Source organism: Lutjanus erythropterus, chromosome 4 (assembly GCF_056507025.1).
Source record: "Lutjanus erythropterus isolate fLutEry1 chromosome 4, fLutEry1.hap2, whole genome shotgun sequence".
Lineage (NCBI taxonomy): Eukaryota > Metazoa > Chordata > Actinopteri > Lutjaniformes > Lutjanidae > Lutjanus > Lutjanus erythropterus.
The window spans coordinates 15,442,313-15,455,743 of NC_139320.1; the positions used below are offsets into that span (position 1 = coordinate 15,442,313).

General features: G+C 39.1%; 1 protein-coding gene across 2 annotated transcripts; it reads left to right on the plus strand.

Annotated features, from left to right (window-relative positions):
* The first annotated feature begins 2,236 nt into the window (after window positions 1-2,236).
* On the plus strand, window positions 2,237-12,140 carry tagln (transgelin). Of its 2 annotated transcripts, XM_084717093.1 has the most exons (6): window positions 2,262-2,394; window positions 9,131-9,173; window positions 10,103-10,291; window positions 10,413-10,584; window positions 10,761-10,863; window positions 11,489-12,140. In XM_084717093.1, the coding sequence occupies exons 2-6, from the start codon at window positions 9,162-9,164 to the stop codon at window positions 11,625-11,627; spliced, it is 615 nt and encodes a 204-aa protein (XP_084573219.1). In that variant the 5' UTR covers window positions 2,262-2,394; window positions 9,131-9,161; the 3' UTR covers window positions 11,628-12,140. The 2 variants fall into 2 exon arrangements, with proteins under 2 accessions (XP_084573220.1, XP_084573219.1); XM_084717094.1 differs by lacking the exon at window positions 9,131-9,173 and having other exon boundaries at window positions 2,237-2,394.
* Window positions 12,141-13,431: the final 1,291 nt, after the last annotated feature.

Below are 13,431 nucleotides of genomic sequence, written 5' to 3' on the forward strand. Positions count from 1 at the left end.
GACTAATAAAAACTTTTAACCTTCCCTCTACACATATTTGCAAAGTAGTTGCAGCCCATATAACTGTAATACAACAGAATAGATATATCAATATGCATTGTATTCCAGGTTATTTCTTTCTATCAAAGGAAAATCACATAAATACTCACCCAATAAAACACATGAGAAAGAGTACAACATCTGGCTCTGTTCAAGTTACAGCTGATCTAAGTGAGATTTAATGAGAAGACCACAGCTGTATGGTATTTAATATTACAGAACCAAAAATGGAAAGATTGATGAGACTAAACAGATTTTAAAAATATTTGTGGAACTGGCTTTTTTTTCCAATATAACAAGGAAGTGCACTGTGATTATGAGGCAAATCTGCATCAATTACTTGAAACCAGAGGTTGGACCAAGTCATTGTTTTGTTGCAAGTCACAAGTCTCTGAGTTTTTGTATTCAAATCCCAAGTCAAGACAGGCAAGTTCCAAGTCCTAAACTTTGAGTTCCAAGTCCTAAACTTTGAGTTTCAAGTCCTAAACTTTGAGTTTCAAGTCCTAAACTTTGAGTTCCAAGTCCTAAAGATGAAGTAACAGTGAGTTTCCAGCCTCATTGATTTACACAGTTACTTGGCATTTAAGGTAGCGGTAGCTGGGAGTTGTTGCATCTCATCTGTGTTTTTGTGACCTGCATATTTTGCATATGGCAGTTTGTTTGTTGACCACCTTGTAGTTTTGTTTTACAACAAAATTATCTTTGTTATCATTATTTCCTTCTGCAGTTCAGTTACATAACATTAATTCTACATGATTCTCTCCTACAACTTGACTGGATGCTGTCAGATTGGTTAAAACAAATGGATCTAGAATTAAGTGGAAGTCCACGCCTCTGCTTTGCATAAACAGTTGTGTACACATTGCAAAAAGGCCAATGATAGAGACTTGTACTGAGTTCACAAATATTTGTGGTCAAGAAAAAACAACATTTGGGAAATTATTATAAGCATGACTGCTGGCTTTTATTTTTCTAGAGATATATGTTTAGTACTCAAAGTGATTTAGGTTTATAATAAGATGAAGTATGTAACTCTAAAATGTTATTGCTGGAATCTGGTTTGATACTATTTTGTCTATATGAATCTCACGTATGTGTTAAATTAAGGCTGGTTACACATGAGTTTCTCATCCTGAGTGTGATCTATCTAACTTCAGTCTTTCCACTGGGCGAGTGAAGCCAGCTGTGGTTATAAGAAGAAAGTACGTTTAACACCTCGTATATTCAAACAGCAACGCTGTGCCAAAAAGTGCCTGTAATGGAATGGAAGTGATGGAAATGTCCTGAGTGGTGGTGGCGCAGGGAACACACACACACACACACACACACACACACACACACACACACACACAGACACACACACACACACACACACACACTGTGCAGCTACTGAAGAGGACTCAGGACTTACATGGAGTTCTCTGCCTGAATGATGATGATTCTGTTACTCATCATCCATTTTCCTCTGCTCTCCTCTCCTTCTTCTTCCACTCTTTCTTCCTTTCCTCTCCTTCATCATCTCCTGGTCTCCTTCATCTCTTCCTTCACACTCTCCTCTGCCCCATCTTCCTCTCCTCTTCTCCTACTTCTTTGTAGAAGTTTTGTTCCCTTCTTCCTCTCCTCACCTCCTTCTTCCTCTCCTGTCCCCTCCTTTTTCCCTCTTTCCTCCTCACCTCTCCTCTACTCATCATCTCCTCTCCCTTTCTTTTCTCCTTGTTGTGCAAAACATGCAAAGAAAGACTCATTTTTGACATCCACATTCCCTATGATGGAATAGGACCCTTTATTCACTTTTCCACACCCAGTGTCTCATTCTCTATTTTCTTTAAGTTACATCTCTTCCCCCTACTCCTCCCTACTCCCCCCTCTCCCTCATCAGCCCCCAGCCTCTCTTTCACCATCATGCTACCAATCTGAACTGAGGAGGGATGTGGTGAAAGTATTTGGAGAATTCCTGCTGACCAAACCATTGCTGCCTGGCTGCTGCTGCCTCTCCTCTACATGGAGCAGCTCTACCCAAATAAGGCCGGGCTTTTTAACTGGACGTGAAGGGGAAGAGACGCGCAGAGCTGCTGAAAGGCCATTGCCCTTTTAAGGATGAAGTTTCCTTTTTTTCCTTCCCTTCTCCCCCTCCTATTTCTCCATCATGCTCCCTCCTCCATCCCTCCCTCCCTCCCTCTCTGACTCTCTCGGTAGACTAGTGAAGTCATCTCGCTTCATCTGCTCCTTTTAAGCCGGCATTTTTGAGAGGGAGGTCCCTGCGAAGCATATACAAACACATTTAGTCAAGCATCCACACTTGCCCCCACACGCTGCACTAGTAGCCAGCAGAGAACTGACCTACTCGTTCACACAGTGAGTATACTTTTCCTTTATTCTTCCATACAGATTAAGTTTCTAGACCTGGGTTTGGGACAGTTAATCCCAATAAATGATCATAAATCTTATCAGAGGGTCATAACTTTGTTGATCAGTCAGTCAGTAGTTTGGAGGCCTTCCTGCAGTAGCGTCTTATCAAATACTCAGTGTGTCCTTTATCTCTATGTGGCAATAGCAGAAGTTGGAGTAATTTCAAAATAAGAGCATTGTAATAAAGGTCCAAGGAAAGATCTGTCTGCAAATACTGGAGACACATCTGCACTTGACACTTGTTTAGTGACTATTACATATCTGTAGAGAATATTTAAGGTCTCCAAAAGTTTTTTTTCTGTAGAATGTACAAGTATTATATCTTTTGTTCGAGCCAGTTGCATATGTGTCATTTGTGGATATTTCCATCTGTAGGAATACTATGAGCTGAATGTGATCAGCCAAATGTTATTAATTTATTCATTATATAATAATCATCTATTTAAAACTGCTTATTTTATATGTAATAGAGTTGCAACGATTTATCAGTTGGTTGTCAACTATTAAATTAATAGCAACTATTTTAATAATCAATTAATTATTTTTAAGTTTTTTAAGAACTTTTTAAGAAAAAAGTAAAAATTCTCAGATTCAGATTCTCAGATTAATTTTTTTTTTTTAATTTTTGGTTTTTGGTTTCTTTACTCTTCTTCACCAGTAAACTGAATATCTTTGGGTTGTGGACAAAACAAGACAGTTGATGATGTCATATCAAGCTTAGTAAATTTTGACTGACATTTTTCACATTTTATAGATGAAACAACCAATTGATTAATTGAGAAAATAATCTGCAGGTTGATCAATGATGCAAATGAATATCAGTTGCAGCCCTAATTGCAGCACTTGTATCTGTTTTTTATTAGGATATCCCCAGTAACCTAATGCAAATAGACACAATGTTTATCATTAAAGTGAGTGCAGTGCAGATTCTTTGATGTGGGGTTATATAAGGTGCTTATCCATAGTCAGTGTATCACTTACAATATATGGCAACTGACACGCCCCTTGTTTGGAAAAGCAGCAGGAGCCAAAGGAGTCTGGTTGCCATGCAGAGAGGAATATTTGGCTTAAATAATGGTGGTTTTCTGTTGGAAAAAGGCTGTGTGGTGACAAAGTAAATAGGTTGAAAATATTATAAATATAGCATACAGTTAAACTGATATTGCTTATCTTCTTTCATTAGTACTTCAGGGTGTGTTGACCTCCATCTATACGGATCTATATCTCTACAGATATGTACCTCACACAACTTCTCCTAACCCACTTCAAAAATATATCTCTTTAATATGATTCACACGTTGTTTGGGGGTTCATATGTTTTCCATGTGCAGCCAGGAGATGAGAAGCTGAGAGGTGAGCCAGACAGTGTAACATATCTCTGTCAGTGTTCATACTTTTATTTGCACAAGCAAAAGATCCACTGCCATACATGGGCTTTGGAAGACTGTCAATTCACAAGGCATGAAAGGTATCCACACTTCCTAATGAGGACAGAGATGCAGATAAGACAGACATACAGGTATGAAAAATATTTTAGAAAGTCAGACACATTAACAGGGACAGAAAGAGATTAGGTTATATTTTGTTTTACAGTACACTAATAAAATATGACAAGCTGTACTCTGTACCAAATGAGACAAAAACTGTAAATAATGTGTTCTTTATTGACACTATTAGACCATTATTAGACTTTATTAAAGGGATAATTAGGGACACATTTCAATGGACCTGTACTCTAAACATACTGTAAGTGTATTATTTCCCATTGTTAGACCCTTAATAGACTTTATTAGGGACACATATGGATTGTGAACTTAAGTGAAATCACAAATCTTGACCTGTCACACCTTCCTTGGTGAGTACAATTGGCAGAGTAACCAGGACCGATGCCTACTTCTTATGATCAAATCATATTCTGCCTATTATTAGTATTACACTAAGTCTGTGCAGGCACCCGTACAGTATTAGACATACTGTCTAATGAAAAACAGTATTTGACGCCCTGGGAATGAAACTCAACAATCAACCATCTTAGAGGCCTGTGATTGGCCAAATGTTCTTGTCACGGACCGAGAAAGGAGCAGAAGTCTTTTCTTCTCTCAGATCACTTGAAATACAATATATTGGGAGGTTATTATGGATTTTTGCCTAATTATGCCAAAAATAAACTGCCTACCCTAACTTTAAACTCCAAACTTTCATTCTCTGTTTATGACTTCGATATCTAAAAGCTTTCTATAATATTTAGAGTGAAGATCTCAAGTGAATCATTAAAGATGGCAGCACACCCAGTGATTCCAGGAAAACCGGGGCAGCAGTAACAGAAGGGAAGTTCCAGTGGGAGCAGCAGCAGAAGCAACAGGGACAGATAACACTATCACCAGTGCCAGTCCTGTGGCAGCACATAAACACAGCAGAACACTGTTGTATATAAGGCCAGCAGGAACTAACCACATCTGTGTAAGAGTGCAGGGGCTCTGGCATTCAGCTGAATCATACAGCACTTTCTCTACACTTCAGATATACATCAGCTCAGACACAGCAGCTATAAAGTTTGTCAGAATAATCCGAACCATGGTCGGGGTCTTGGCAGCAGTTGCAGAAAATGCTTTAAGTGCTCATAAAAGTCGGTTAGGTCTAAGCAAAGCAGCAGATTTCTGTGCCGCTGGCATAAAACAGAGCCATGTAACAAAAGATCTCTGAGGATATAGTTAACCTACAGTACAGCAGCGAACAGGAAGGGCGTCATTCGCCCAAATGATCCCAATGACATCACCATTACTGACCTCGACCTTTATTGAAGGATAATATTGTTACAGTGGCTACTAGCTGAACAAGCCCCAAGTCATTATATGGTGGTTAGCTGGTTAACTGTATAGGAGGCGAGGCCGCATGACGGCATGTCCCCTCAGGCTGCCACAGTGGCCACAGCCCTCACACTGGTTTCCTGTTCTGGCATTAGGCAGATTTACCATGGTAATACAGAAACAGAGCAGGACAAACACTGTAAGGAGAGATAGATGGAAGCAGGGACTTTTGAAAGGAGGTATTTTAGGTTTTCTTGACTGGAAATATGTGGTTTTATCCTATTTTTGATTTTTATCTTCATATTTTCCCATCTCTATTGTACAGTAATCTTTTCTCTTTATTTATCATTCATATTCAGGATCATTACTTTTATTTTATTGCTTACTCAGTTTTTTTAATCTTAATCTTCAAGCTCTTTCTTGGAAATATTTGATGTCTCACATAGTAGTAGGGGAGAGCAGGATGAGTTGAGCCAGTTTTTACTAGATGATCTTTAAAGTGCGGGCATGACAGTAATGCCCTCAGTTACTAAAATATCTAGATATATTTCAGGATGTGGTGCATCCCTGGGACTAATCACTTTGGATCTAAAATAAACAACTTTCAAAATATGACCTTAAAAACATGGTCTCTTGGCTCAACTCACTTCTGATTAGGGGCAAGTCGGGCCTAGGGAGAGGATAAGTTGAGCCACATGGGTGCTTCTGTATATGTTTGGTGATGGTGCACATTTTCTAAGACAATAATTGTTATAATATTCTCTATTTTTTATAAATGGCTTTTTCCTCTATGATCTAGCTTGCAGGAACAACAGTGTCATTTCGTCATGCCAACTAAAATGCCAGTTTACAACATTTCACGACACTCACACCATGAAACCACGACCAAGACCAAAGTTTAAAATGTCACATAAAGTGATAAAGTAAGAATACAATGTAGAAATACAATAAATTAATACTTTAATAATGATCATATGTTCAATCAGGCTTTTTTAGCTCAAATTACCTCACCTCCATTTTAACAAACTTGTATCATCTAGCAGTTTAGAGCTAGCGTCATGCTAACAGTATAGCCTCATATTGGAACATTCCAATACATGTGTGTGTTTTCAAACTTGTCTGTAATTGTTCAGAGAAGAATGATTTCTTCAACATAAAAAAAAGTTTTAATGGTAAAAAAACAATATATATTTTTTAACTTTAACTTTTTAACTTTTTTTAACTGCCTACAAACAAGGCATCACTTAACTACCCCTCAGGCTCAAGTCACTCCGACCTCCCCTACTTCGTCTCTACTGCACAGTGTTATCAGAAGTCATGACATAAAACAACTAATGACAGGACTAGCACATACACATGCTAGTGATTATTAGTCACAGAAACAGATTTTATGCATTGATAGTTTGATTTTATTGTAGTAGTAACAGTTGTTAACAGTTAAGCGTTATATCAGCAGTAGCAGAGCTGGCTTTTGTACTACCAATGCCAGTAGTAACTGTACTAGAGGGAGCAAATAATACTTTTAGCACCTGTAGAGGCAGTAATTGTAAAAATACAAAGTAGTAGTAACACTTTTGAAAAGTATCCTGTGCTTGATACTATGCTGCAGTGGGTTATGTCAACTGAAAATCTAGAGCTTATGCAACAGTGTTTTGCACAATATGTCAAGTGAAGGCTGACTTAAATATTTGAGGAGCCAGACAGCACGGAAGCTTGTTTAGCTGAAAGTTAGAAAGAGTTACTGCACCTTGGAGGAGTCCCAAGGATAACAACAGGTCCCCGGATACACATAAATACCAGAAATAGAGTACAGGGCAGGCCCTAATGGACTTATTTAACCTCCAAAAATATGATGTGATCTTTGTATGAGGGCATTTTTCTTTTTTCTTCTTCGTCTCTTCTCCTCAAGAAGGCATTGAGTTCACGTTGTGATGAACGTAACTTCTATTTCTTTCCCTACAAAGAATGAAGTGTATGTGATTTGCAGTTGTGGTCCAGAGAGTTGTTCATGAGGCCAATGGAAAAAAGACAAGTTAACAGCATACCAGACAAACATAATGATTACATAATGATGCGTATCAGTGAGAGTAACAAGGGGTATGAGTGTGTGTGTGCCAGAAAGAGAGGAAGGCAGACAGACGGAGATAAAATACAGTATCTGAACTTGTGGTTGTATGTAAGTGAGCGTGTTGCCCAGCATGTGTGTTTGGTTTCTTGCGGTCTGGACAAGCACCACAGGGAATGCAAAGAATATTAAACAGGGTTGGTGGTAATGCTCTGTGGAGAGTCTGGGCAGGAATCCATTAAATGCTGTTGGCACACAGACTCTAATATGCAGACAGTGCAGTATATTTATTTGCAGTGTTGGAAGAAGTATATAAATCCTTTTTTTAGCATCACCACAAGACCAAAAATACTTCCTTACTATTAAGACTTGCATTAAATGTGTACTTACTTTTCTTATTGTGAGTAGAAGCAAACAAGTATAGCATTTAAGAAATAATGTTTGTAGCAGTCCAACCCAGGATGACACCAAAGTGTGTAATATACCTGCTGATCCACTGTGAAAATGCCACATTTTGCCTCACCTAAGTATATAATCTGGTTAGGATGGTTAGGAAGGTTTAGGCAACAAAAGTACTTAGGTTTAGAAAAACATCATGGTTTGGATTAAAAACAAACATTGACTATTGGTCTCAAATGATAAAAGTCCTGTGTTTTGCATTTTAGCTTCTTTCAACTCATTGTGTTGCGGCCTGCAACTTAACTACTTTGGTTCATTCTCACCACTCTCATCAGACCATTTCCAGCTGCAGCAAGCAGCTGTTTTTACCAAAAAAAGCTGTGATAACCCACAATAAACCATCTGCCCACAACACAAACAGTAGACTGACATAGTTAGTGACTAGCTGGGCAACATAGCAGAGCATGTCACAGCTCAGACGTTGGTTGAGCCCAAAACCAGAGCTTAAAAGAGGGTAATTATATTGAATGAATATGAATACATTCAACAGGTGGATACAAACATGACTCAAATAAATGCTCCCTGTCTGTTGGATGTGTAAATAAACAACTTCATGCAACTGAGTTTACCACATCAATTTAAAATATTCCAGCACTGCGTTCACACGTTGTTTCAACTGCAATATTGCAGATTTAAAGAACCAGTGTATAGGATTTTGTAGCAGACTGAGGTTACAGACTGCAACCAACCATTAGACACTAATGAAAACATAATCTAAAATATTAAATTCCATTTCTGACAATAGATCCCTCTCAATCGAACTCACTGGTCCTTAAAGTTTTGCTTTCTGATGAAACCTGAGTTTCTGCTGTTTTAGAGATTTTTATGCCCCCAGATTAGTTGAGGAATGTATGGGTGAAAAGCAGAAGGGAATGATGCAAGGGAGCAAAGAAGGAAAGAATAAGGGAAAAGGAAAGGAAGAAACAAAAGAAAGATAGAGCCATGAAGAAAAGGAAAAACTATGTAATGGGCAAAGGAAAGGAAAAAAGGAGAAAGAAGAATTTATAGTATTAGCTACAGCACTAGTTATTGTCCGTCTCTGTCTGTGTGTCCTCTTGTTTGTCTATTGTAATATGATAAGACAGATTTATTTGAAACATAAAAAGTCAAACGCCCATGTTGACATTCTGTCACTTTATGCAATGAATACTACGACCAACTGGAAAAATCCAGTGAGCAATGGATAAAGACTGCACACACTCAACAATACACAAACGGGCTGTGTACTGTTCATAAACAGACATTTATTGTTGCCCTTGGTAACAACATTCCCCAACCTGTGCCAGAGATGTGCCTCCTCCACTTAACCTCAAGGTTTGACCTTTAACATTTGAACTTTGAACCTCCCCAGGAACAGGAAGTTGAAGTGACCTGACATCAAGATGGCAACAAAGGTTGGATGGTGCAGACAGCACCGTGATACGGGTTTTGCACTTGGCTGTTGGCCCAAAGGCAATACAGACACATAAGGCAAAAAAAAAAAAGTGCTGGCAAAGATATATGTGTTGACAGAGGCCAGGAGGGCAGGAGATTGTGTGTGTGTGTGTGTGTGTGTGTGTGTGTGTGTGTGTGTGTGTGTGTGTGTGTGTGTGTGTGTGTGTGTGTGTGTGCGCGTCCGTGAGTGTGTAAAATGAGAAATATGCAAAAAATCAGCTGGCTGGTATACATAGAGCTCCCATTGTACACCACTTTGCCTCAGACACAGGACCTAATTGGGCTAAATGGTGTGCATTAGGAGACACAACGCTGTTAATGCTGCTGTTCTGGGAAAGCATTTACGCTTATATACACGCTTTTGACCTGCATGTACTCATGTGCTGGTGTATTGGTGTATATTATGTACAGTACATATGCAAAAGAAGTATCTTTATCCATGTATGAGTAAATATGCCTTCCTCTAGATTATTCTCACAGCTATGCATGTTTGTGTATACAGGCTATATCCAAATACTACTGCAATGTGATGTCATGTCATGTTAGTTATTTGTTTGTATCACCTAAAAATGACTGTTTGGGACTCAAAGGTAGTAAAGCTGGAATTCTGACACACAAGAAAGTTAGTAAATTATGTTGTCATGAATATACACACTGATGGGAATTGTAAAAAGATGAAAGGAAGGATGACAGAAGGTTAATACCAGTGAAAATCTAACCAGTGATCATCACATACATTAAGATTTCATACTTTCTCTAATAGATTATTTTGTTGTATTTTTCTTCTTTGATTCTCTTCTTTCCTTTAATGCACCTCTACCTCTACATCTTCTCTATCCACCTCTCCTACTGGATCTTTTTCATCCTCCGTTTCACCCTCACCTGTCAGGGAGTCGGCATGGCTAACAAAGGTCCATCCTACGGCATGAGCCGGCAGGTTCAGGATAAGATTGACAGCAAGTATGACCCCGAGCTGGAGCAGATCCTGGTGGAGTGGATCCACCGTCAGTGTGGCTCTACCGTGGGGAAGCCAGACCCGGGCAAACTGGGATTCCAGGCCTGGCTGAAAGACGGATGTGTGAGTGCAATGCATCGGCCTGATTACTTGTTTTGCCTAGATATTATTATGTCCTAAGTTTAGTAATCTTTTCCCCATCTTTCCCCTTCTATATTTTTTTCTCTTCCATCTGTCTCTCCAGGTTCTGAGTGAGCTGATTAACAGTCTGTTCTCTGGGGAAAAACCTGTGAAGAAGATTCAAAGCTCATCCATGGCCTTTAAACAGATGGAGCAGATCTCCCAGTTTCTCAACGCTGCCGAACAGTATGGTGTTACCAAGACTGACATGTTCCAGACTGTGGACCTTTGGGAAGGTAAGAGGGATTTCATCAATTTAATTTGTTCATTATTACAAACCTTTAATGCTAGAAGACTAAATTTAGCTTAGCTAAGTATAAGTATGTACATACGCACAGTGCACAAGTACATAAACGTTGTAATGTGACTGATGTTAGGGTTAATAATGCTGTCTGTGTGTGTCTGGGGACAGGTAAGGACCTGGCGGCGGTGCAGAGAACCCTGTCAGCTCTGGGTAGCTTGGCTGTCACTAAGGATGAAGGCACATACAATGGAGACCCTAACTGGTTCTTCAAGTGAGTCCAATACATGAAACTGACTACAACTGGTCCTCAATAAGTCCAGCTACCTTTTGCTCTTACCATAGTTTTAATGTAAACCTGTCATCAAGCTTGGTACCTAGGAGCCAACCTTTCTCCTTTCCTGTTTCCTGTACTTAAATATGTTATGTGCAAGGCTCGCCAATGTTGGTCAGGGATCTGGAAATACCATCTCTTAAGCTAACTAATTTTAGCATAACACTAACTTCCCAACTAATCTACATCAATCAGTAGCGAGCGTTTTGCTCTGTGGTAGGTAGCTAACGGTGGCTAACTAGCTAGCAACATCAATCATTAGGTACCTAGTCACATCTGATAGCTAATGTTAGCAAAACACTAGCCAACTAATCTATCTAATCCACCGTCCTCTATCTTTCAAATGTGGTTTTCGTTTCATCATAAACAAATACATAGCAGATGATGGCTAACATTAGCATATCTATCTATTGTTAGTATAAGTACAGGAAGCAGGAAAGAAGAAATTTGACAGAACTTCCAAAAGGGGCGGGACTTAGGAAGGGCCAGTTATGAGTGGGAGTATTCATAAAGCACTGGAGTTTAGTCTTATTCTTTTATTGACATTTTCAATTATGTTTTGCAGGAAAGCACAGGAGAACAAGCGAGAATTCAGCGATGACCAGCTGAAAGCGGGCAAAAATGTGATTGGCCTTCAGATGGGGTCCAATAAGGGAGCCAGTCAGGAGGGCATGAGCTATGGAAGACCCCGACAGATCCTGTAAAATCACTGTGCCACACATAACCAAAACCTCTTCAGCCCCTTACACCTTCTTAGAGCCTGTAAGCATCTAATCGGTTCACTGCAGCCCACCTTTCATCATACAGGCCTTTTCTGCTTTAGAAATTAGTTACCTTCTGAAAAGTACCTCCTTCTTCCTTGGTCCCTGAATCTTTATGTAGATGCTTACACTGGTGACTATTGCAGAGCTCACCATGCTTAGTCTTCCCCACTGCAGTTAGAACCAATACAACCAAATGTTTGTAGCAGAAATTCTAACCATAAAAAAATACCAATGCATTGTCTTGGAGGTAAAAAAAAAAAACCCTCACCAATATGACCATGACTGTGCCAAAGATGAGCTGTTCCTTCTTTCTACGAGGTTTTAAAAAACAGCACTTGTATTACTGATAACTGACCAGTTTCACCTGGCCATCTATCACTTCACACAATGCTATGCTGTATCAGTGCCAATATTTTTGTACATTGTCTTATTAAATAATGACTTTAAAATACATGTCTGACTTGACTCTGATTCTGGGTACCTCAGTTTGATCATTCTAGGAAATTCATCTACACAGCGACCAATAACTCTTTGAGTGCACATATGGGCATGTTAGCGTAGTTTAAATATTAACCTATCATCTTTCTCAAGACAGTTTCTGCCTCCTGGCAGTTCAGCGTTATGCCAGTTTGGGGATTCAACATCTGAAATGTGGGACACCTAAGCATGTCGCACTGTGTTCCAAAAAGGTTACAGTCTTAATGCAGCTTTTAATTCATTCTTGTCTGTTATTTCTTTAGTCATGCTAGATGCAATGTTTTTAATTTATTGCCACTACATTTGTTAATGAACAAATACCTGCAAATCTAATGACATTTGTGTCGACTAATAGGTCTATTTTGTGTTTAGTGCTAATCAGTGAGTGTCAGCATGGTAACAGGCTAAACTAAAATTGTGACCATGGTAAACATTACCTGCATAACTTCACCATGCTAAAATCAGCATGTCTGCACAGTCATTAGTTAATTTTTTGTTAGTGTGCATGTTATGTAGGTATTACTAGCATAGCTGTAGATCTTCTCCTGCAGGTTTAAAAAAATTCTCACCATTTTTTTCATTCTAGTCCCGGGGTTCTCAAACTTTTAATGACCAAGTGCCAATTTTTTCACATTAAATTCCTTGAGCACTGAATTCAGTGCCTAACAAAGTAAGAGTTGGTCCATTTTTCCTGAAATCTCCCTTTCTCCCCAACCATAGTGTTTATCCATGGTGACTTTTCCATCTCACTTCCACAGTAAACTGCTGATTTTACCACCGAAATCGCCAACTTAAGCTAGCAGCACTAGCATTAATGACTGAATGCAATTCCTGCAACATTTGCCATGCAACAATAAGCCTTCTAAAAGTTGTCATTCCCAACCTTTAGGGAGACGCGGTTTAGTGCTGCAGCTGAGCAATGTATTAAATGTAGGCTATTTAAAATTAAAGTATGAAATGATTAAGACATAATGTATGCATTTTGCATCACGTTCAGATGCCACACAAGATGTTTCTGAGGGCCACCACAGGCCTGAATTCTTTTCTATACCAGACAAACAGAAATTTTAATTTCTACACAACCATAATTAGGTGGCCCTTACTCTAGTTATGGGTGCAAGAATAGTAAGACAGGAAAATTTTCATTAGCACCTGATAGTGCCATTTCTTGCTATGTAGAGCTTTCGTGACCACTAAAATATCAGTTTTTCATTGTGTTCTGTGAGTGGCAGACAAACGCACACGAAGGGCAACTATTCACTGCAGC

Excerpts from the sequence above, each read along its gene's own strand:
- tagln (XM_084717093.1), top strand. Across the intron at positions 10,585-10,760 it reads GACTGTGGACCTTTGGGAAG|GTAAGGACCTGGCGGCGGTG; the intron begins GTAAGAGGGATT and ends GTCTGGGGACAG. Across the intron at positions 10,864-11,488 it reads GACCCTAACTGGTTCTTCAA|GAAAGCACAGGAGAACAAGC; the intron begins GTGAGTCCAATA and ends TATGTTTTGCAG.